This window comes from Myodes glareolus, chromosome 4 (genome assembly GCF_982192425.1).
Source record: "Myodes glareolus chromosome 4, mMyoGla1.1, whole genome shotgun sequence".
NCBI lineage: Eukaryota > Metazoa > Chordata > Mammalia > Rodentia > Cricetidae > Myodes > Myodes glareolus.
Window position 1 is genome coordinate 101,916,105 of NC_142029.1, and position 25,206 is coordinate 101,941,310.

The 25,206-nt window shown below is 39.3% G+C and overlaps 1 protein-coding gene across 2 annotated transcripts in view; it reads right to left on the bottom strand.

Annotated features, from left to right (window-relative positions):
* Positions 1-25,206, bottom strand: part of Npsr1 (neuropeptide S receptor 1) — a 192,138-nt gene that overhangs the window by 34,873 nt on the left and 132,059 nt on the right. Inside the window, exon 3 of one of the 2 annotated variants that reach the window (XM_048446368.3) lies at positions 11,389-11,492. The exons of the other annotated variant lie outside the window; for it this stretch is intronic. Coding sequence (XP_048302325.1) covers positions 11,389-11,492 — 104 coding nt within the window. The remainder of the gene's footprint in view (positions 1-11,388; positions 11,493-25,206) is intronic. 2 annotated transcript variants of the gene reach the window in all.

Here is a 25,206-nt window from a genome sequence, read left to right on the forward strand (position 1 = left end):
AATGGAAACTTTTATAATTTAATAAAATTTACTAAAAAAAAAAAAGAAAGAGATGAAGTAGGGCAATTCATTCTAATCAAGGGAACAGTTAACCAAGAAGACATCACTATAACCAAAAACAAATATATGGAGAAAGAGGTCAAGGACATATTTCATTCACAATAGAGTCAAAGAAAATAAAAAGACAATAAAAAAACCAAGAGAATAAAGCACCTATTTGATGAAAACTTTAAACACCTAAAGATAGAGATAGAGAAAGACACTAGAAAATGGAAAGACATCTCTTGCTCATGGATTGGTAGAATTAATAAGGTGAAAATAACCATTTTACCTAAAGCTATTTATAGATTCAATGTGATCCCAATAAAAGTTCCATAACAATTTTTCACAAAAATAGAAAAATTACTGTCCTAAAATTGATATTCATATGTAACCACAAAAGACACATACAGCCAAACAACCCTGTCGTTTAAAAAAAAAAACAATGCTGGAAGGATGTAGTATGTGCTTTATAATTAAATACATTTATATATTTATGTAATATGTATCTAAATATTTTTATATAATAAATATAATGACTATTATTATTGAACTTTTTTGACATCCTTGAAGTAAATTCCACATGTATAAGATTGTGATCCTCAATGTGCTATGGAAATTGTTTTTTCTAGCATCTTTTTGACTTTCTTGCACTTATGATAATAAGGGGTACTGGCCTCTTGGTTTTGTTTCTTGTAGTGCTTCAGCTTTGTATGAAGATAATGCCAGTCTTGTGAATTGAATTTGGATGAATTCCCTACTTTCCAAATATTTGGAAGAGATGGATGGGTGCTAACTCTTTTTTAAATATTTTGGAGAATAAATCAATAGAGACATCTGGGCCTGGGCTTTCTTGTTGAGGAATTTTTTGATTTTTCAGTCTGGTGCTCATTATTGCTCTCTTTAAACTTTCTATTAATTGATTACTTCATCTTTGTACCTTGTGCATTTCTAAGAGTTTATCAGTTCCTTCCATGTGATCTGATTTGTTGGCAAATATTGATTCATAGTTGTCTCAGGATTATTGGTATTTCTGTGATATTAGTGGTAATGTTTTCTATCTAACTTCTTATTCTATTGATTTGAATATCTATCTTTATAAGTGAAAATGATGAATTTAATTTGTCCTTCCACAAAAAAGAAACTCAGTTCCATTGATCTTCCCTACACATTCTTTACTCTCTAATCTTCTCCTTCACCATTTCCTGTTTCAGCTTGAGTCCTTCCTTCTGCTAAGTTTGAATTGACTTTGTTCTTTCCTTTCTAAGGCACCAAGCCAGACTATGTGTTTTGTTTCTCTCTTCTTTCTGAGTACAGTTTATTGTTGCTAACACCCTTCTCATCACTGGTTTTAAAATATCCTTAGGTATGTACCCATTGCATTTTAATTTGTTTCAAAATCTCTAAACTTCCTTTTGATTTTTTAAGATCCCTAAGTTATTTTGAAACTTTGCCTATTACTGACTGCCTTCTTGTTTTCTCCAGTGCAGTTGGGAAACTTGTGTGGTTTCATCGAGATTTTCAGTTTATTAAGACTTGGTTTGCAACATCCGTGCTTTGAATGTGATTGATCTTGTGACTGTTTTCACACTGCTGATGAAATTTTCCTTGAAGTTTTTGCTTTTTCTCAGATTTCTGTATGATCCAATTTTGACATTCTGGATGTTCATTACTATTTATCACTTAGCTTCTGGACTTCAGCTCACTGGTCCTATTTAATGCAGCTTTTATGTCACATCTTCATGTGGTACACTCACTCACAGTAATTCCTCAGGAATGATTTCATGGTTTGTAATGTTTACTGTACGTGAGACTTTCTTTCTTGCTCCTTTTCATATTTCATATATTTGTTGGAAATACTCCAGAAAACCAGCAGTTTCGAAGTCATCAAATTTTCATTTATTCACTTTTTTACTTGTGTATCTAAATTGATATTTTTTAAATTTATGGTTCCCAGTGTGCTAGGAACTGATCTGGGGTCCTCTGAAGGATCAGGCTGTGATTTTAACCACTGAGCAATCTCTAGTCCCTGATAATAATGCCTTTGTAAAAAATAATCAGATTTTGGTTTACAAGTATTTTTACATCTTATCGGTTGTTTCCTTACTTTATTGTTTTGATTGATAGGCAGAAGCACTTCCTAGGTTGATATCCCCGTGTGTTTTTGTTTTGATCGGCAGAAACATTTCCTATGTTGATATATCCCATGTGTCTGTTTTTGTTTTTGTTACTTGTGCTTCTAAGACCATACTGAAAAATTTCTCACCTAGACAAATCTCATGGAGAGTGCTTTGTTTTATTTTGGTAGTTTTACAATTTTAAGTCTTCCATCTAAATTTTTAATGCATTTTGAGTTTCCTTGCGTCTTTGATGGGAGAAAGAGGACTGATTTCTTTCTTCATCACACCCACTTCCACCAGTGTCATTCTCTGTGGAACATAGTCTTTCCCCCTTCATGTGTTCCTGGCATCATTACTGAAAACCAGTTGAACACAAATGCTTTACTTTGATAATTTCTACTTGGTCCTACCAGTCTATACATCTGGTATTATGGAAGTACAATATATCTTGGTTCTCAAAGCTTCATCAATATTTTAAAAGCTCAAATATAATTATATCACATACCCCTTCTTCTACTCTCTCTTATTCCTTCCACTCCCTCTTCTTTAGCCACCATAGTCTTGTATACATATAAGTAAACAAGTATATTCATTAGCCCTTCTGAATCAGTTCAGCACTGCCTGTATGTTCCCAGAGATGACCACTTAGTATTGAAAAACTGATTAGGAGGGCACATCCCTGGGAAAGACTGATTCTCCCTCTCTCAGCAGTTGATGATTGCTTGTAGATCTTCATAGAGGGTGGTAGTCCCATTTGATTTCATCATCTGCAGTGGGATGTCAACTATTGTTATAATTTTTCGGTTTTTCTTCAGGCAGTCTTATATTTAAGTTTTTATGGGTGTAGCTTCCCTGTCAAAGGTAGAATGCACAATCTCACAGGACCATCTAGTCCTCCGGTTCTAATTATCTTTCTGACTCTCCTTCCAAATTGCAAATGTTCCCTAAGTCTTAAGTGTAAGGTTGTGTTGTAGATGTATCCTTTGGGGTTGAGAATCTACCATTAGTTGTTCTCCACATTTGATTAGTTAGGCATTTCTGTAATGTCTCTTTATGATAGAAAAGAAGTTTCTCTCTCTCTCTCTCTCTCTCTCTCTCTCTCTCTCTTTTAGATGAAGTGTGAAATCTACCCTTATCTGAGGTCATAAGATTAACTATTTAGAGGATTCATAGTTCTTGTCTTTTTAAAAAAGGGGTGGTGGTGCTGTGGGACCATGGTCTTATACCCTGTAAAGATTTGTCATTTATTATTGTTTAATAAAAGGCTGGTTGGCCAGTAGCCAGGCAGGAAGTATAGATGGGGTGATCAGAACAGGAGAATTCTGGGAATAGGAAAGGTTCAGTCTACAGTCATAACCCAGACAGAGAGGAAGCAAGAAGAGAATGCCTCACTGATAAAAAGTACCAAGCCATGCAGCTAACACAGACAAAGAATTTTGGGTTAATGTAAGAATTAGTTAATAAGAAATCCTGATCTAATATGCCAATAAGTTTATAATTAAGCCTCTGTGTGGTTGTTTAGGATTGAATGGCTACAGGATAGGGTAGGACCGAAACCTCAATCAACAGTGGCACACACCTTTAATGCCAGCAGCCACACTAGTTAGCTATAGAGGCATGGCAGTGGTGGCACACGCCTTTAATTCCAGCACAAGAGAGGATTTTAAAGCAGGATGAGACAGGAATGGCTCTCTTTCCAATCTGAAAATTTCATAGAGGTAAGAGTTCTCTAGTGGCTTGGTTGCTTTACTTTTCTCATCTTCAGTTTGAACCTCAATATCTGCTTTTAGGTTTCTATTATTTGTGCTATAGTTTGCAAGCTTAAAATCTTAGACTAGGCACATAAACAAAGAAAGAAGTCCACATAACCAGGTCTCATCACAAAAACACAAATAATGAAAAAGGCCAAGACAGTATATTTCCCCCAAATACATCATTGTTACAGAAATTTTCTCCACTGAGAATTATCTAAATGAATTAGAGGATGCAGAACTCAAAATAACAACCATAAACCTCATCAAATAATTCAAGGAGTTAGAAGAAGACACAAATAGTTCAATGAACTTAAAGAGAATAGTAGTAAATGCCTGAAGAATTACCAAGAAAATACAAATATAAAGATGAATGAATTGATGGAGAAAATCCAGGACTTGAAAACTGAATTCAATAAAGAAACAGAAATATCAAAGAAAACTCAAACAGAAATGAAGATGCAACTGAAAAACTCAGTAACCCAAATGGGGAACATGGAACCTTAGTCAGCCATCTCTTATAACTAGGCAAGGCCTCAATCTATAGTTTGTTCTTTCTTCAGAGAGTCCTTTGGGCTGGAGTCTAGCAGAGTAATTATCCTAGAGACCTGAGAGACCACCAGCTGATGGAAACTGATGCAGAGACCCCCAGCCAAACATCAAGGAATTCTGCAGAGAAGTGGGGAGGAAAGATCTGAGAAACCAAAGCGATCATGGGCACCATGAAAGCATGGTCCACAGATTCAACTGACCAGAATTCATGGGGGCTCACAGAAATCAGAGAGCCTGTGAGGGTCTGACCTAGATCTCCTGTATATATGTTACGGCTGAATAGCTTGGTATTCTTGTGGAATTCCTAACTGAAGCAGGGGTGGAGGGGAGTTGTCTCTGACTCTTTTGTCTACTTGCCTCCCACAGGGTTGACTTGACTGACCTTGATGTGATGGTACCTGCCTGGTCTTACAGTATCTTGATATGCCACGATTGGTTGAAGTGCCTGGGAGGCCTGCTCTTTTCAGAGGATAGATGGATGGGGAGGGAGGTTCTGGAGTGGAAAGAGGAGGTGGGGAACTAGAGGAGGGAAAGGAGAGGAAGCTGTGTTTGGAATGTTATATATGAGAGAAGAATCTTAAAATGTCACAGAAAATAACTGGGATTAGACAGAGAAAGCTTAAAAGATTTTTTTAAAGCTGGCATCTGATGGCTACTTATCTGACATAAAAGTGACCAGATTCACCATGGGCACAATTCTGCCTGCCTATGATACTTGTAACAGCAATTCTGAGTGCCTTACAGGTAAGAGTGCAGTTGCTGTCTCTAAGAAGCTTTGGTGGTTTACAGGATCTTTATTTTTAAGTAGTGTTTTAAAGACTGAAAAGGAAGAAATAGTATTAAGTTGTTCTTTTCCGATCCCTAATTTCTTGAATGTTTCAGACCGAAGAGAAGACTAAGTACAGTGAGGAGACTCTTGATGGAAAACCAATGAAGACATGACTATTGAAGCAAGAAGGAAACTAAAAACACAAACAGCAAAACAAAACAATGTCTGACATCAACAGCTTTCAATAACATTAATGGCTTCACCTCTTCCATCTTAAAATGCAAGCTAGTTGATTGAGTTGAGAAGCAAAATCTGTCTTTATATTGTCTCTAAGAAACTCCTCTTAACTTGAAAGATAGGTACTACATAAAAGTGAAAGAACATAAAGATGTATTCCAAAGAAATGGAATTGGGATGCAGGCAGATGTTATTATTCTTATATCTAGCAAAAGAGACTTCAAACTAAAAGTAACCAGAAGAAATACAGATGATCAGTTCATTCTAATCAAGGGGACAGTTACCAAAGACATACAATCCAAACCTAAATATATATACAATACACCAAGCTCTGGTGCACCCAGTTTCATAAAAGTACAGTATTGGAATTAAAGACACAGATTAGCACTAATCCACTAATAATAGGTGACATTACTATGTATTTTTCAAATTAAGCAGTGTAACAGATAGAGCTTTTATCTCCTTGTTCAATATTGATTCATCTATTTGGGGTCTTTTTGATTTTATATGTATTGTAGTTGTGTTTTCTATTTCATGAGAAATGTGGTTGGCATTCTACTTGGATTACATTGAATCTGTAGATCATTTAAAGCAGTTTTACAGAAAAACATTTCCCTCCTTCTGCTCTTCAACTGGCCCTTGGGAGCTCAGTCCATTGTTCCAATGTGAGTCTCTGTCTCTATCTCCATCCATCACCGGATGAAGGTTCTATGGTGATATTCGAGATCGTCATCAGTGTGACTATGGGAGAAGACCAGTTCAGGCACCCTCTCCTCTACTGCCCAAGGACCTGTCTGGGGACATCCCTGTGGACACCTGGGGACCCCACTAGAGCCAAGTCTCTTGCCAAACCTAAAATGGCTTCCTTAATTAAGATATCTTCTTCCCTGCTCCCATATCTGCCCCTCCTCCATCTCAACCATCCCACTCCCCCAAGCTCTCCCCAGTCCTTTCCTTCTCCCTTCTCTACCCCCTTTCCCCTTCCCCCCACCCCACCTCACCTCCATGCTCCCAACTTTTGCCTGGCAATCTTGTCTGCTTCCAATTTCCAGGAGGATCTATATATGCTTTTTTTTGTGGAGGGGTTCACCTTTTTACTTAGCTTCGCTAGGATCACATACTATAGGCTCAATGTACTTTGTTTATGGCTAGAATTTACTAATGAATAAGTACATACCATATTCATATTTTTGGGTCTGGGTTATCTCACTCAGGGTAGTGTTTTCTATTTCCATCCATTTGCATGCAAAATTCAAGATGTCATTTGGTGTAGGAGGCCCTTTTCTATTTGTGTTGCTTTCATTGGTTAAATAAAGAAACTGCTTTGGCCTTTTGATAAGGCAATACTTAGATAGGTGGGAAGACAGAACTGAATGCTGGGAGGAGGAAGGCAGACAGAGAGAGTCGCTGTGAAGTCACCAGGTCAGAGAAGCTGAATCTTTCCCGGTAAGCCACGACCTCGTGGTGATACACAGATGAACAGAAATGGGTTAGATCAGGATGTGAGAGTTGGCCAAGAAGAGGCTAGATATAATGGGCCAGGCAGTAATTAAATTAATTCAATTTCTTTGTGGTTATTTCGGGTGTTAAACTAGCCCAGCAGCAGGACGCAGCCTGTGTCCTCTTACTACAGTCATTGTTTTTTACTGCTGAGTAGTACTCTAATGTATATATGTGTCACACTTTTTTTTATCCATTCTTCCATTGAGGGGCATCTAGGTTGTTTCCAGGTTCAGGCTATTACAAATAATGCTGCTATGAACATAGTTGAACAAATGCTTTTGCAGTATGATTGTGCATCTTTTGGATATATTCCTAAGAGTGGTATTGCTGTATCCTGAGGTAGGTTGACTCCCAATTTTCTGAGAAATCACCACACCGATTTCCAAAGTGGTTGCACAAGTTTGCATTCCCACCAGCAATGGATGAGTGTTCCCCTTACTCCACATCCTCTCCAACATAGGTTATCATTGGTGTTTTTGATTTTAGCCATTCTGACATGTGTAAGATGGTATCTCAAAGAACAGGAGGGAAAATATGTACAAGGAAGTCAGGACCATGAAGGATTGATCCACCCACTGAGACAGTGTGCCTGATCTAATGGGAGCTCACCAAAGCAAGCTGGACTGGGACTGAACAAACATGTGATCAAACTGGACTCTCTTAATGTGGCTGACAATAGGGCTGACTAAGAAGACAATGATAATGGTACTGGGAATTGTCTCTACTGCATGTACTGGCTTTTTGGGATCCTAGTCTGTTTGGATGCACACCTTTCTAGGTCTGGATGGAGGGGGGGAGGGCCTTGGACTTCCCACAGGGCAGGGTACCCTTCCCTCTCTTAGGACTGGAGGGTGAGAGTGAGGGGGAGAGGGGGAGTGAGAGGGAAATGGTAGGAGGGGAGGGAGTGGAAATTTTGAATGGTATTATTTATAAAGCAATAAAAATTTAAAAAAAACCCAAAAAACCCCATTTCTTCTGATCCATGGCTGTTAACTATCTTTCTATGTACTTATGTCTTATTTCTTTTGTCTTTAACTTATTTAATTGTAGAGTTATAATTTCCACTTTGTAGACCTTACAGATACTTATTCAAATATCTTCCTCCATGTTTGGTATGCTGTTGTAGTTATTATAAGTACAGTAGTTTTCATAATTTTGTTTTTGAATAGTTTTGTACGTAGATATGCCTCACATTTTGTGTTTTGATTTTATATTCTGCAAATTTTGGCTTTAATTTGTTAACTCTAGCCTTCTGGCAGGCTCTTTAGAGGCATTTTTGCTTCTGCATGCCTAATTTGGAAGCTTTTCCTTCTTTCTGTTGGTAGCCTTTCCAGCTGAGTGGAAGTGGTAAGGCTGGCATCCTTGTCTGCTGCTGACCTCAGAGAAGAAACAGTGCACAGTCATCACTGTTGAGTGTGATGTTAGCTGTGGCCCTACCACACACAACATTTCTTGTGTTGAGCTGCTTAACCCTACTCCTATTTTCTCAAACTTTTTTTCATCATGAAAAGACCTTTTCAGATGTCTCAGTCAAAGGCAATAGTTTTGGGCTACCCCCATTCCTGACAACTGCACAGTCCAAGGTGTGCACTTATTCTCTAAGGTCTTAGGAATATGTCATAGGTTTTCGAGGCTCCTATAATGCATCACTACTTAGCTTATGCTTTAGCATTTGTTTCATTTATTGGTTTTCTCAACAGTTATCTCGTAGCTTACATCACTTTCCTGTAATTGTTTTGGACAAATACCCAGAAAAAAGAGGTTTTACAAAGGAAAAGTTTTGAGTGAGCCTCGCAAGTCTGGTCCTCTAAAGGAGAGCCAGCTGCTCGGAATAAGGGCGGCTCTCTGGGAAAGCGCTTTGCTGATGTAGGTGGGTCTTATTTCTATTTGTTGCTTTCATTGGTTAATTAATAAAGAAACTGCTTAGCCTGATAGGTCAGAACATAGGTAGGCGGAGTAGGCAGAACAGAATGCTGAGAAGAAGGGAAGTGAGTCAGACGCCATGACTCTCCTCTCCGAGATGGAGGTGGGTTAGAATCTTCCCAGTAAGCCACGACCTTGTGGTGATATACAGATTATTAGAAATGGATTAATTAATATGTGAGAGTTAGCTAATAAGGGGCTGAAGACAATGGGCCAGGCAGTGATTAAAAGAGTACAATTTCTGTGTAATTATTTCGGGTAAAGCTGGCCCGGTGGGCGGTGGGAAGCGGCCCACCACACCTAATATACTTTGCCAGGCTCTATCCCTGATCTACTCTCTTGATGGCCGGCAGAACGCTTTTTTTGGGAAGGAAAGCTGTTAATTCTCAAGGATATCACAGAAGTGGACACTGCAGGGTGGGCATAATGAAGGCTACAATATCACAAAGCTCATTTTCCTCCAGTCAGCTGGGATTTCTCTTCGGTGCTCTCTGGCTGTTGCAAGCCTTTGGGGAATCTGCAGAACCCTACAAGGCTTCATTCCGGCAGCTTGCCAACATTCTCCTCTGCCATAAGAGGAGAGAATCATTGGAGTTTTCCTGCCAAGATGTATCTTATATACTATTATTTTAGTAATTGTTAATAAAGAAAATGGAAGAAATGTTTTTGGTATGTGTTATCAACAGCGTGAATTACAAATGCACTTTTGGAAAGCAGGATGGTACATGTGGTGGCCAACCTCCAACAGGTCCCCACTAGATGTCTTCTCTTGCTTTCAGTCTCTCCAGTGATTCCCTTCTTCCCCATAAAGAGTCAGAGTTGACTTGTGTGCCCAAAAGAAAAAATATTGAGGCCATGGTGTTGAACTACGGAGACAATTATGTGAAGTACATTGACACTTCTCTTTTGGTCATCAGGACAAATTGCTCTTGGGAAATCCAGTTGCTGTATTATGAGGATACTATTGAGCAGCCAGCGGAGGCCACACATTAGACACTGGTTACATAAGTGAATTGTCTGGTCCAAGATAAGCCCTACAGAGACCCAGTGCCATGAATCATGTCATGGATCCTAGCCTAAGAATCCTATTTCTGAGTTTTTGACCAATAGACACCATGAAAGGACAAATACATATCATATTAGGCAACTAAGTCTGGTTATAATTTGCTCTTCAGCAATCAGTTACTATTATAGTAATAGAATAATCAAAATCAGCTCTCTTCACAAAAATACTCTCCACAAGAAGGCAGAAGATATGTTTCACGTAAGTATTGCATATTGATGACAGCACCCCTGGCATGCCCAAAGGGTTTATACCAAATTCAGTCTAATAAAACACCATCCCTCTTCAACTACTCCTTTTAAAGTCATAGAGCACAAAGAATATTAACATCACAGCTATTCTCATTTGTTTTCCCACAAAGAAACAAATGTTACTAAGACTCAAAAGTAATAAAATGAATGAAACCATAATCTTCCTTCTGAAGAAGTATACAGATATACTACAACCCCTAACAAGTGGACTCTAAGACGGCAATGTTTCCCAGATACGCTGTTATTCTTCTGTAAATCTGAAATAATTTAGACCTGAAGAACTGCACTAGAAATGGAATAATGGGATTTAATTGTAAGAGTAGAAGCACAGGGTCTCTAATTGAACCCACCGCTTACTGATTGGCTGGACTGGCTGGTGCCAGTTAACTTCAGGGGTTGGCTGGTCACTGTCTCCCCACTTCTGGGGTTACAGATACACATGACCTTGCCCAGCTTTTATGGGGATGTTGGGGATACAAACCCAGTTAGTTCCTCACGCATGCATTGCAAGCCGTTTACCCACAAAGCCTTCTTCCCAGGCCTATTCAAATCATCTTATGCTATACTGTAAATCACATATGCATATTATCCATATATTTAGTTTATATTAAAACATATCAACAGGCCTTATGTGTATTTCAATGTATTTTGTATTTTAAATGTAAATATGTATTTAAATGTAGATTGTAGCAAAGAATAAGACACATTAAGTATCAGTTATAAAATATTTGAAGAAGGATAATAATTTATAGGTATTCAAATGCTAACAGATATTTGAGAAAGTGAGTTTATGTGGTAATCAGGTGGTTAATATTTACTTTGTAGTCATTTATTAACATTTTTCTAGAAGTGTCCGAGGGATAAAACAATTAGCATTGGCAGAACTTTGGGGTCTTATCTAGCTATAGCATGTAGCAAGGGTTACTGCTTACCACCGTCTTCACTCAGTGATGTATTTATTATTTTAACTGTTGCTTTGCATATGCATTATTTGTAGCCAATGAAACACCCATTTTTAGAAATTCTAGAATTTCTCCTAGAATTCTTGTCCTTTCACCTAGGAAGAAGGGAGTGACGGGTTGCACGTGTACACAGGTTTAGTAGTTATTCCCTTCAGGCTATCCCAGAGCTGATGTTGGCTTCAGTGTAGCTCATCACACTGGGGAGGTGATGTCCATACCTGCAAATAGCGGACGACTCGGCAAACCAGGTCCGGGGCCATGAAGTCTCCAGTGAATCTCCAAATTATGTCTGTCAGGATGTTGATCAGTCCTGTGAAGGAGTCTAACAAAAAACACATGTTTCAGTCTCTCCAAAATTTGTGGATACACTGCAGTGAAAACAAACTCCTGGGTTGGTTTTGTTTGCTATTAGCTTGGCAGATGGCGACAGAAGAAAAGTGAAGCAGGAGCTTCTTGTCTTTAAATATCACAGTTTGTTTGCGCCTAGACAGGATTTCAGCTGTGACCGAGGAGGAATCGATAGTCCCAGGAGAGAGCCTTTTGTACTAACGCTGTGAGAGGGCTCAACGGCAGACAAAGCTGAAGACGGCAAACGTGTGCAAAATCCATCTCCGTCCTGCACAGAGTGGACCATAATCTCATTGTTTCTCTAACATGGGTGACGACAGACTACTGCAAGGCTTGAATCTTCGTTTATCTCATAGAATACTTTTTTTTTAAATTTAACCTTCATTTTTTTTAGAATTTCATACATGAATACTGTATTTACATAATTTCCTCCTGTTCCCATTTCCAATTTCCCTCATATTTCCTACCTGCCAAATTCATGTTCTCTTCTTAATTCTTATTGTTTTATGAGCACACACACACACCCTACTGAATGCATTCAGTGTTGTTTGAATATAGTATAGACTTGATACTTATCAGGGGCCTGATTCCCTAGGGAAAACTTGTTTTTCTCTCTCAGCAGCCATTTACTGCTATCGTGTTATAGAATTAATTTTCCTTCCTAGTAAGAAACCATTCTACACACTTAGAGATTAGTTAAGAAAATCTCTTTAATAATATAACTTGCATCCAGCTCTGGTCGGTGCTCACAGGAGTTGGCCTGGACCAGAGAGTTCTGCTAGCTTATATAGGTTTAGACTCCTGCATTCAACACACCGTCATCCTTGAGTCTCTTTCAGCTCCGGATTACTTGTTTCTAAAGTCTAAACTGAGACTGCATGTCTGCTCACTTGGGTAGATGGGAGATTTATAGAGCGAATATATTTCCATAATTCCATAAGTGCACCAGAATTGCTCTTTTCAGATGGTTGTTGCCCAGGTTCATCTTGCTCACCTGACAGAATTATGCTTTGTCTGATAGGAACAGAGGGAACTTAATGGGAGACAAGGACTTACTGGTGGCTGTGACCCTGAGCTGCCCCCATGTGTTGATGGTAGAGGCATATTCTTTGATCTAAGGATGGAGCTAATGGCTAGTAGTAAGTCAAGGTTGTCTCCTAGAAGTCCATCTTGGTGAATGAACATTAGGAGAAATTTCCTTTGCAATACCACACTTCAATTATTGTATACACTATTCTTTCTTACAGTGTCTAACAAGCTTGGCTAGCACACTACTGTCTGCCATGGCCACTGGAAGTGACATTCCTGAGGCTAAACTCTTCGTGTCATTTCGTATTTCCTAAGCAAGTGGACTGGTTTGAAAGAAAATGACCCCAAAAGGAGTGGCACTGATAAGAGCTGTGGCCTTGTTGAAGCAAGTGTGTCACCGTGGGGGTGGGCTTTGAGGTCTCTTGTTCAAACTTCCCTCAGTGTTACTTTTAGTTGACTCCCTGTTGTTTCTAAGTCAAGATGGTATAAGACTCTCAGTTCCAGGACCACATTTGCCTCCATGCTGCCATACTTGCTGCCATGCTCCCCAAGATAATGATAATAGACTGAACCTCTAAAACATAAGTGAGCCCCCTCAATTACATGTTTTCACTTAGTAGTGTTGCTCCGGTTATGGTATCTCTTCATAGGAATAAGAACCCCAACTAGGATAGCAAGTTTATGAAGAAATCCTTTATAGCATCATAGGTTTATGAGTTCATGTATGAATCCTTTATAACATCAATTTTACTTCTTGGAGACCTCCTGCATCAGTAGTTCTTCATCTACGAGTGATGAAATACTTGAAATGTTGAGACTTAAACTCAAGTCCTCACAAATGCTAAGAATGTGCTCTAATACTGAGCTACATACCAGACCCTAGTTTACTTTTTATTAAAATATATTAGTTGTTTAAAATAATGGGTCTCATCATTTCACTTTCAAACTTGCGTATTCTTGCATATTGTAATAATATCCATACCTATTTTTATGCCAATATCAAGTTGTTTGGATTACTGTAGCTCTGTAATAGAGCTTGGTGTCAGGGATGGTAATGACCCCTAAACAATGGAATTGAATTGAAGACCCAGATATGAATCCACAAACCTATGATCAACTGAGTTTTGACAAAGAAGCTAAAATTGCGCAAGGGAAAAAAGAAAGCATCTTCAACAAATGGTGCTGGCATAACTGGATGTCAACCTGTAGAAGAATGAAAATAGATCTATATCTATCACCATGCACAAAACTCAAGTCCAAATGTATTGAAGACCTCAACATAAATCTGACCACACTGAACCTGATAGAAGAGAAAGTGGGAAGTAGCCTTCAATGCACGAGCACAGGAGACTACTTTTTAAATATAACCCCAGTAGCACAGACAATAAGAGCAACAATAAATAAATGGGACCTCCTGAAACTGAGAAGCATCTGTAAAGCAAAGGACACAGTCAGTAAGACAAAAAGGCAGCCTAATGAATGGGAAAAGATCTTCACAGACAAAGAACTGATCTCCAAAATATGTAAAGAACTCAAGAAATTAGACATTAAAATTCGAAATAAACCAATTAAAAATGGTGTACTGAACTAAATAGAGAATTCTCAATAGAAGAATTTCAAATGGCCAAAAGATACTTAAGGACATGTTCAACTTCCTTAGCTGTCAGGGAAATGCTGAGATATCATCTTACACCTGTCAGAATGGTTAAGATTAAAAAAAAAACACTAGCGATATCTTATGCTGGAGAGGATGTGGAATAAGGGGAATACTCATCCATTGCTGGTAAAAATGCAAACTTGTAAAACCACTTTGGTAGTCAGTATGGCGATTTTTCAGAAAATTGGGAATCAACCTACCTCATAATCCAGAAATACCAGTCTTGAGCATATACCCAAAAGATGCTCAATCATACTACAAAAGCATTTGTTCAACTATGTTAATTATTTGTAATAGTCAGAACTTGGAAACAACCTAGATGCCCCTCAACTGAAGAATAGATAAGGAAAGTGTGGTACATTTACACATTAGAGTACTACTCAGTGGTATAATAATAATAATAATAATAGTAATAATAATAACATCTTGAATTTTTCATGCAAATGGATGGAATTGGAAAACACTATCCTGAGTGAGGTAATCCAGATCCCCCAAAATGAATATGGTATATACTCACTCATAAGTGGAAACTAGCCATAAAGGACATTGGGCCTATAGTTCATGAACCTAGAGAAACTAAGTAATAAGGTGAAACCAAAGAAAAACATATATAGACCTACCTGAAAATTGGAAACAGACAAAATTCCCTGACAAAATTGGGAGCATGGGGGCAGGGAGTAGAAGGAAGGGGAGAAGGGGAGGGTTGAGGGGAACTTGTGGAAATGGGATAGTCAAGATGGAGGAAGGACAGACATGAGAGCAAGGGAAGAGATATCTTGATTGGGGGAGCCATTATGGAGTTAGCAAGAAACCTGGCTCTAGAAAAATTCCCAGGAACCCACAGGATGACCCCAGCCAAGACCCTAAGCAATAGCGGAGAGGGTGCCTGAACTGGCTGTGCCCTGTAGTCAGACTGAAATTATCTTAATTATCACCATAGAACCTTCGTCCAACAACTGATGGTAACAGAGGCAGAGACCCACATTGGAGCACTGGACTGAGCTCCCAAGGTCCAGTTGAAGAGTGGAAAGAGTGAGAGTATGAGCAAGTAGGTCAAGACCATGAGGGGTTCATCCTCTGAGACAGTCTGCCTGAACTAATGGGAGCTCGCCAAGTCCAACTGGACTGGGAGTGAATGAGCATGGGATCAAACTAGTCCCTCTGAATGTGGTTGACACTTGGGGCAGACTGAGGGGCCACTGACAGTGGCACTGGGATTTGTTTGTACCGCATGTACTGGCCTTTTGGGATCCTATTCTCTTTGGATGTATACTTTGCTCAGCCTAGAAGTAGTAAGGAGGGCCTTGGACTTTCCACAGGGCGGGATGCCTTGCCTTCTTTTAGGATTGGAGGGCGGTGGGGTGGGAGTGGGAGGAGAAGAGGGAGTGGGAATTTGGATTGGTAATTTTAAAGTAATAAAATAATAAAAAATTCATACCTGTTTTCAACTCTTGTTCCATCTTTCTATGAAATTTATTCATATTTTAAAATTTCTTATTTAACTCATCATTACATTTTTATGCCCTTTCAAATACAGACTTAACACACATGAGAGAAAACATAGTATTTGTCTTTCTGGGTCTGGCTTATTTTACTTAACAGGAATATTTCTGGATCCATATATATTCCCATAAGTGATATTTTGTTTTTTTATAAGTAAACTTATACTGGTAAATATAATGTATATATGCACCACACTGAGAAACCCATTTCTCTCCCGATAAACACCTAGGCTATTGGCATAAGTGGGCTTTGTGCACAGAATCACAATAATGTCCACATATCTCTTCTGTATGCTGAGTTTGATTCCTTTATGTATATACTCAGGACTGACAAAGGGGGTTATATTATGGTTTGTTTTAGTGTTCTATGTTCATTTCTGCTGTGATAAAATATCCTAAAAAAGAATAACTTAGTGGAGAAAGGATTAAGTTGCCTTCAATTCCAGGTTCAATTATCTTTTAGTTGCAATCAAGGCAGAAATTCATGCAGCTTGTCTATTCATATGCACAGTCAGGGGAAGAGAGAGTGAACACAGGACAGCTTCCTTGCAGCTTCTGCTCATCTGGCTTTCTCCACTCTTATCCAGAGCCTAGCTCATCAAAAGGATCCACCTACACTTAGGATGAGCCTTCTTCCCGCCCCACTTAACAATCCCCTACAGTTCTCCATAGGTGTGCTTACAGGCCCACCTGACCTGACAATTCCTCTTCCTAGACTCTCCTGCTAGGTGGTTCTAGGCTGTGGCAAGTTGACTTTAAAGCCAATTATCACATTTATTTATTTTTTGTGGAACCCCTGCCTCCACATTGATTTCCATAGTAGTGGAACTAATTTATATTTCTACCAGACATGTATAAGAGCCCCCCCCACACACACACTCTTGATTTCTTGAGACAGGTTCTCTCTGTGTCACCTTGGCTGTCCTGTAACTTGCTCTGTAGACCAGTCTGACCTATGACGAAGAACTCACAGAGATCTACTTGTTTTTCCTCATGAGTGCTAGGATTAAAGGACTGTACATTCCCCTCGCCACTAAAAGGGTCCCTTATCCTTGAATCTTGGAAACATTTATTGTTTTTTCCTTCCTTTTTTCTTTCTTTCCTTCCTTCCTTCCTTCCTTCCTTCCTTCCTTCCTTCCTTCCTTCCTTCCTCCCTTTCTTCCTTCCTTCCTTCCTTCCTTTCTTCTTTCCTTCTTTGTTGTAATTTTGTTATTTGTCTATTTTATACACGTGTATAATGTACTTTAACCCCTATGCATCCCTCTCCCCACTTTCTCTCATCTTCCTTCCATTCCAGTTTCATGACTTTTGGTTTTATTCTGTGACCCATTTAACCAGGATCTGTGTGACAATTGGATTGAAACCATCTATTGGATTTGGTCTGGGACTTCAGTGGGTATACAACTGAGGTAACGACTTCTTCTCTCCTTGTATTTAAAATTTTTAAATAGTTCAGCAGTGAGGAGCAGGTGCTTGAGCTCCTCCTCCATCCCTGCCTGACTGCCAGTCGACTCATTCTTCTTACTACACAGTAACATGTAAGTAACATGTCTTACAAGACATCCATGGTTGCTGTGAGGTTATCATCGGAATGGCTTGTCTTGCCCAGAAGCTGCAGCTTTCCAGCCCTTCTCCTTCTTTCTAGTTTTACTCTTTTTAGCCCCTCTCTGCAGTGTTCCATGATCCTTAGAGAGGATGGTATAAATGTCTGTTTATATACTCCTTCAGCACTTATACGCAGCATCTGTGCAGTCATGAATGTTTGTGTTTACCAGTGTTCACTGGAAAGAGGATTTTCTCATTAAGGCTAACAGTAAGGCTCATCTATGGGTACAAACATAATTATTCAGTTTGACATTGTGTCATTCTAGCTAAACAGCATTATTCAGTTCCTCCCAGAGCCCATTGTCTCCCCTATGATAGGTTACTAACCAGGTTTCCATACATCAAATCCAACCAGAGAGCAATTTGTTATTCCCATAACTGTAGGGCCAGTACTGCACAAGTGTGCACTTCTTAAAGGACAGATTGGTCTCAGATCTCATAGAATTAACACTGAGTAATGCAACCGATAGCATTTCTATGCCCAGAGACCTGGATAGCACCATCTGAGACTTCTGGGAAGGAGGACAATCATGGCTCATTTTCAGGTTGTCTTCTCTGTATCACACAGTATGTGGTGTCTTCAACAATAGGTCTTGTCATCTACTTCTGGTGGGGAATCAAAAATAATGGTCAGGAAATGGAGAAATGGCTCAGTTTTTAGGAGTACTTGCTTCTCTTGAGGAGGACCCAGTCTTGGTTCCAAGCACTTATGGGTAGGCTGGCTCATAGGTGTCTGAAATCCAGTTCAAGGGGACAGTTCCTCCTATGAACTCTTGTGGGCACCATGCACAAATATGGTACATATACTTGCAGACAAAATACTTAAACACACAAATAAATAATTTTTAAAGTAATGGCAAGAGCTTTGTATTGTTTTGGGGGCCTCCGGGGCTTTCCTTTCCAAAAACTCAGAAGGAGGCACCCCACCACTGTGACAGAGGTTTTTGTTCAGTGACTCGTGATTTTTGGGAAAAGCTTTGCCCAGATACAGCATTTCTTCTTCATTTTATTTTTGCTTCCCATTTTATTATTGTTATTATTATTATTTTACTATTTTGTTTGTTTTCTTGATTGTAGACTTTCTGATGGGGAAGATGGAATCTTAAAGTATTTTCATTTTTTTTTAAAGAGAAACTATTTCTTGAGAGCAAGCAATCACTCCGTATCTAGCCTTCTAGGGACAGTGCATACAGTCTCTGACCCTGAGGTGGTCAGCACCACACACTACCTACTGGGGCGTTCAGATTTCTTAAGTGTGTGGCAACCTGCACACCATGGTATGTGACTAGTGAACTGGCCTCATAGCACACGGGGCACATGATGGGGCTCGTGAACACAGAACTCAGTTCGAATCATGCACCTCACAGCCGAGAAGCTGCTGTTCTCGAAGAGTCCTGAAAAGGATGTCTGAAGCCACCTATGAAGCACAGATTAACGAGAGGGCCCTGAGAAGACAGGATGCTACCCTTTGAAGTGCATCGCATGTGATTCGAGTCCTCTTTCTGGCATTGTGTCTCTTATAGGAAACCCCCAAAGGTCTTAGAACAAAGAGGTAGAGGAAGAAGGTCTCAGTAGCTTCACTCCCAGTGGCACAACTGGGACCCTCCAAGTCTTATGCCCGTCTCTCTGTCTGCCATATTGTTACTCTGTAGGCAACAACAATAAAAAGTATCAAAGACAAGAAATCAGGTACTACTAGAAGAATGTTACAATCTGGGAGGCAATAAACCCTGTGGCAATTCAGAACTATAAGAGACATTGTTTTTTCTTTCCTTCTCTATTTCCATTTTTTTCCTTTCTTCCCTTCCTTTTTTTCTCCCTTCCCTTCCTCTCTCTCTACCCTCTTCCTCTCTCCCTCATCCCTCCCTCCTCCCTTCTTTCTTGCCTTCGTGTGTGTGTGTGTGTGTGTGTGTGTGTGTGCGCGCGCGCGCGTGCATGTGTGTGTGGTATGTGAATGTGTGGTGAAGTGTACGTGTGTGCAGATGCATGTGCCCACAGAAGCCAGACGAGGCTACCAGCTGTCCATCTTAACCACCCTCCATTTTATTTCCTTGAGAAAGTTTTCTAACTGAATGAACTAACCGTGCCATTTTTCCCCCAGCTAGAATAGCTAGCCAACCTGCTGCAAGAATCCTCCTGTCTCCATTCCTCACAGTGGGGTTGTATAACCCTATCTCACAGTTCACAAGGATCCTAGTGGTGCCAATTCAGGTCCTCATGCATTTTCAGCATGTGGTTTTGCCCATTGAACCGTATCCCCATGAGACACCTCTATGAGATCAGTTGTTGCTGATCAGGGCAGGCTTTTGAAGAGCCTGAGAATTGTGGGCTGTGACTGATCAAACAGGACTGAAAAGAAGCTTCTTGTCGGAATAATGGGTGTGCTAAATGAGTGGAAATGATGATGAACTTCTTTGGATATTCTCTGTTGGTTTACTTTTTCCCTAATTGAAAAATAATAGGAACAATACTGGTGATTCTGTAGATCTAAGTGGCTATATGAACAATTATAGTGTATTCTGGTAAAATGTGTTTCTCCCCTGGAGATTAATCTTAAATAAACCTATTTCTGGTAGTGCAGTAGCCATGGGGCAGTGCTATAGCGTTTGCTAGTTGCTATTAAGCAAATGAAGCTAGCTCTGATCAGTAAGAGCTATTTAGTTACCTCAGTAATTGAGTATACTGCAAATAAAAAGCTCCTAAGAGATAATGAGTAGGACCTTGGGAACAAAGAGTAGACCTTTAACGGCCTAATAGTGTGCATGGATTGCCCTGTTTCCTATGATTCATTACATAAAAGATACTGGAAACAGTGAGATGCAGGAAACCACAGCAAAGTGCGCTCGGCATTTTTGCTTCTTTAAGGACATCTTGTAAGTGTGAATGTGGCTTCTAAAGTGAAGCAAAGCTATGGGTAGAGGAGGGGGAAGTAAAGGGTGATGCCCCTGTCTGGCCAAACCCAAAGAATGGGAAAGGTCAGGCAGGCAGAAAGGTCGTGGTGGGTGGTGGCTCTGGGTGAGGAAGGATTGACAAAGGGGTAGAAGTGAGGAATGACATGGGGTCTCTGTATGGTGACAGCAGTTTGCGGGGTCTGAAGCTGAGAACAGGAGTTAGGAAGTGGCAAGAGGAAAGCGAGCCATCTCTCTTTTAAACAGAGGAGATGTTCTACATTGTATCTGGAAATGTGCTATAGACAGATTTATTTCTAAATTGGGGGAAGGGTCAGTTTTGTAGCTCAGCTACAAAAAACTAACATTGGACTAGTTGGAGAACTGTGTAGAAATCTGAGAAACAGATCATTGGTCTCATGTTTGTAAGGAAAAGTGGGGATGTGGAGAAGGGTGTATACTTAGATAAACTTTATGTGCTGAAGTAAGGATTTAATACATGATCATTAAAGTTTTTAATATTCCTTCCATGGGTACCACTGGTAGATGGTAGTGCCTTCAATTAATGAGAATGCCAGAGGATAAACTCATTAAGATGGGACATTAATGAGTCTGGGCTTTCCTAGGGCATTAGCCAATTACACGCAGTGCTATAATTGATGCAGTTGTATTAAGATCTACCATTTTTTTGTATTTTTGTGCCTTTCCTCTCTTCTATTGCTCCCTGTGATGACTGACCTTTTCATTTCATTTTAAGATCTGCTATTATCTTATCAACTCTATGTTGTCTGATATTAACTGAAGATTTATACAGTATAGCTTTAATTTTTCATGGTTTACTTTCATATAATACTGTATACATTTTTCTATAATGAGCAGGCTGCTATAGCCAAGTCACTCACAAATGCTCTGTTACTGTTTAGGTATTTTCATTTTGCATGTATTATAAAGCACATTGCTACAGTTTTATTATAAATTTACCTTTTACAGTTGCTATTTAGAAATATGAAAAATGGTCCCCTGCCTGCTGGCCTATTGGATACCCAATCCACCATTCTGGTCAGCACAGGCATCATGTAGATCCTGACCCTGAGATCCAGATAGATTCCCAATCTGATCTCCACCCAGTCTCCTCACACACGGCTTTGCTTGGCACATGACATCTGACCCAATGAGGCAGGACAGAAAAAAAAGCAAAGTCACAATGAATAAGAAAAATTGGCCAAAATAACCTATCAGTGGACCAAAAGCACAGTAAGTAATGATGCACACCCCAAGCCAATCACAACATGCCAAATCCAATTGCCAGAAGAAGAATAAGCCAATCAGAGGTGCTCCTGTGGCATCTTAATTTCCCTAATTCCATAACACCCCCCCAACCATTTACAATAAAGAGCCTCTAAATTGGATAGTCTGTGCTGTTGCCTCCTCATCTTCATCTCCTAACCCCCTTCTCCCTGGGAACTGAGGATCACACAACAGGCAGCAACAACCAAAAACTAAATGGACCACCTTTAGAACCTGGAAATCCGTCAGCAAACTTCTGAAGATTGATGAACACAATTATCTCAGGCTGCAAAAGGACCCTAGGCTTAGAAATTGTGCCTATCCCCAGCTGAGCTGAGATCCAGTCTGATACCCGATTTGCACACCAACATAGAGAGACCCCAAGACTGAACACTAAGCACCATTCAGCTTGTGCACAACTCAACAAGATGAGAGTAATACCATTCAACACAGACAAAAATAGGCAGATCAAGACACACTACCAATGACCTAGCTCCAGATGCCTAGGTTCCATTGCAAAATCAAAAACAGTAATAAAAAAAATGTATTTCCTCCAAAAATCAGCACCATTGTAATGAGAAAAGAAACTCAGCTTGTGCACAGAACAGTGATTTTGAAACAGCCGTTATATGTTGAAGGAACTAGAGAAGATAAGAACAAGTGACTGGAGGAGGGCCGTGAGAACACAAGTGCTTGGATAGAAGCATAAAAACAATTCCAAATGTGAAAATGGAATTTAATAAAGAGAAAGACTCGCTGAAAAAAGTCAAAACGAAATAAAACCTGAAATGAAAAACTCAGGACGTCAAATGAACAGCTCATAGGACTGTCTTGTCAACAGAAACAATTGAGCAGAGGAGAGATCATCAGGTCTCAAAGAAAAAGGGGAGTAGACATTAAAGAAAGTGTTAAAATCCTAAAGAGAGAGAGAGAGAGAGAGAGAGAGAGAGAGAGAGAGAGAGAAATGGAACAGAACACTGAGAAAACACCATTAATGTGGGAGTCCTCTCTGTATGCTGTGAATACCATTTGTTAATAAAGAAACTAGTATGACTTGATAGGGTAGATAGGTGGGGAAAACTAAACTGAATGCTGGGAGAAAGAAGGATGGAGTCAGGAAGAAGCCATGGAGCTACCGCCAGAGACAGACAAGCTGAAATCTTGCTGGTAGGCCACGAGCCCCATGGTAAAATATAAAATAATGGAGATGGGTTAATTCTAGATATAAGAGCTAGCTAGCAATATGCTTAAGTAATCAACCAAGTGGTGATTTAATTAATACAGTTTCTGTGTGGTTGTTTTTGGTGTCTGAACAGCTGGAAAATGTGCAAGTGTCCACCTTACAACACCCCATGAAAGAACAACCCTATGAATAATAGATATAGGAGAAAAAACCCACATTAAGGGTACAGAAAAAATTAACAAAATCATGAGAAAAAAATCTGAAATCTAAAGGTGAAAATGCATATTAAGATACGAAAATCATAGAGAGCATCAACCAGACAGAACAGGAAAGAAATTCTCTGTGCTACATAATAAAAACCCTGAATGCACAGAACAAAGGAAGGTCACTGGAAACATCAACAAAGAAGGAATAAAATTTCAAGGGAAACTTTGAAAGCAAGAAGGGCTTGGATGGATGTGCTACAAGTTCTCAAAGACCACAGATGACAGGCCTGAAGCATTAATCTAATTAATCTTTATGTCAGGGTCAGAATCTGAAAGATCAGAGAAGCAGGGAGCAGCAGCCAGTCACTTTCTATCTCTACCATTCTGCCGTCTGAAAGGGCTCCTCTCTCAGCCCACCTTACTACTTCCTGTCTCCTCTCTGTCTACAGTCCTCCAAACCTCTATGGTCAGCTAGTGGCTAACTCTGTCCTCTGAATATGAGCAAGCTTTATCTGTCAGAGAATAATCTAAATATCATACAAAATTTATCCCTTTTGTTTAAACAGAAAGCAAAGGCTTTAACTAACATAGTAAAACTGTATACAATAAGTATATACAAATATATACAGGCAAGAATTACGTTCACAATAAGCAGTCCTTTTTCAGCTTTCTAGTTTATGTCTCCCATGTGGAGAGCAGTGCAGAGATGCACCCCCTGGCCATAGCCTGTGGGCTTGAGCTTCCACTATCACATGGCAGGTTCCCACAATCTTTCATGCAGGCTTCAGCACAGATAAGCATCTCCCCACTTAAAGGCTCATATGGTCAGAAAAAGGACAGAGATACATAGTAGGACAGATTCGGGCAAAAAAGAGCCTCGAAATGAGTCACAGTGTGTTTGAAAATGTGTGTAGGCTTGGGAGAGAGAAGAAAAAAATAGATACAATCTTAGATTAAGAATACAGTTTTAAAATAAGTAAAGTCCTTAAAAAAGGAATAGAGCAATAAAATAAATATAATAAGTCACGTAAAGATGGGAAATACACAGAGTCTGGATCCTGTATGTTATTGTGCTGTCTTTAGATTTTTTGATTGTTAATGAGCAAGTGATAACTGCTATGAGACATTTGATTATAAAAGCTACTAAACTGAACCAACTTACTTATTTTAAATATGTCTTGACTTCAAAATTTAAGGCAAAAAGATATGTTTCTTTGGAGGAGAGGTTACACTTTTATTTCCACAGGAAATGAGAGGCTATTGATTCATTCCAGGTAAATAAATAATGTTTGATTCTTTAATAAAATAAATGAAAACATTTCAAAGACCTACATAATATGCCATTTAAAATACATTAATAACACACAGCTTTTTATGACAGTGAGATGTGTCTGCTCTTGGCAGTACAAATTTACTTCAGAAAAAATGATGGGCATTGAAAAAGCTTCATATGGAGTTTATTTTGTTTATACCAAAAACTAGCCATGTGGGTAAAGAAACTGCTATTGCCTTGCCTTCATTGTTGACAGTTACTGTCCAAACTGAACCAGTAGGACACAAAAAGGCAGCTGCCAAAATTATGCTAAGACATGGTTAGCATGGTAAGACATGGTAGGACAGTTCTTCAAAATTCTAGGCTTTAGAGGAAAGTCTGTCAGAGTTAAATGGCCCAATGTTACAGAGGAACTTTGGGTAACTGTCCAGGAAGCAAAATGTCCTTGTTGTTAGATAATATTTTGCTCTTCTGGGGTCTTTGATAGAGTTGAAGACTAGATAGTTATAGTTATAGGTTTTCTTAGTTAAGCTATAAGACATATTGATGTGAAATGTGAAACTTCAGACTCACCAAGACAGAATAGATAACTGAATCTTTTCTCTAACTTTGTCAAATACAAATGGACTGGATATTGTAATCATAATTCCTAATAAATGTTTTTGTTGTATATAATCTTACTATGATAAAATTAAAACCTTCCTTTGTAATTAGATAAAGGGGGAAATTCTGTGGAATAATCCTTCTGTATTATGTGAATATGTATTACTCCCATTGGTTAATAAAAAGTTGACAGGCTTGTAGCTAGGCACAGTGTTAGGTGGGAAATTCAAACTGAGAATGATGGCAAAAAGAAGTGGGGGAGTCAGGGGAGACACCAGCCAGCTGAGAGAGAACAGGGCATGCTGGAGTACATGTGAATCCATGGGTCACATGGCAGAATGTAGATTAATAGAAATGGGTTAATTTAAGTTATAAGAGCTAGTTAACAATAAGCCTGAGTTATTGGCTGAGGATTTCTAAGTAATATCAGCCTCAGTGTGGTAATTTGGAAGCAG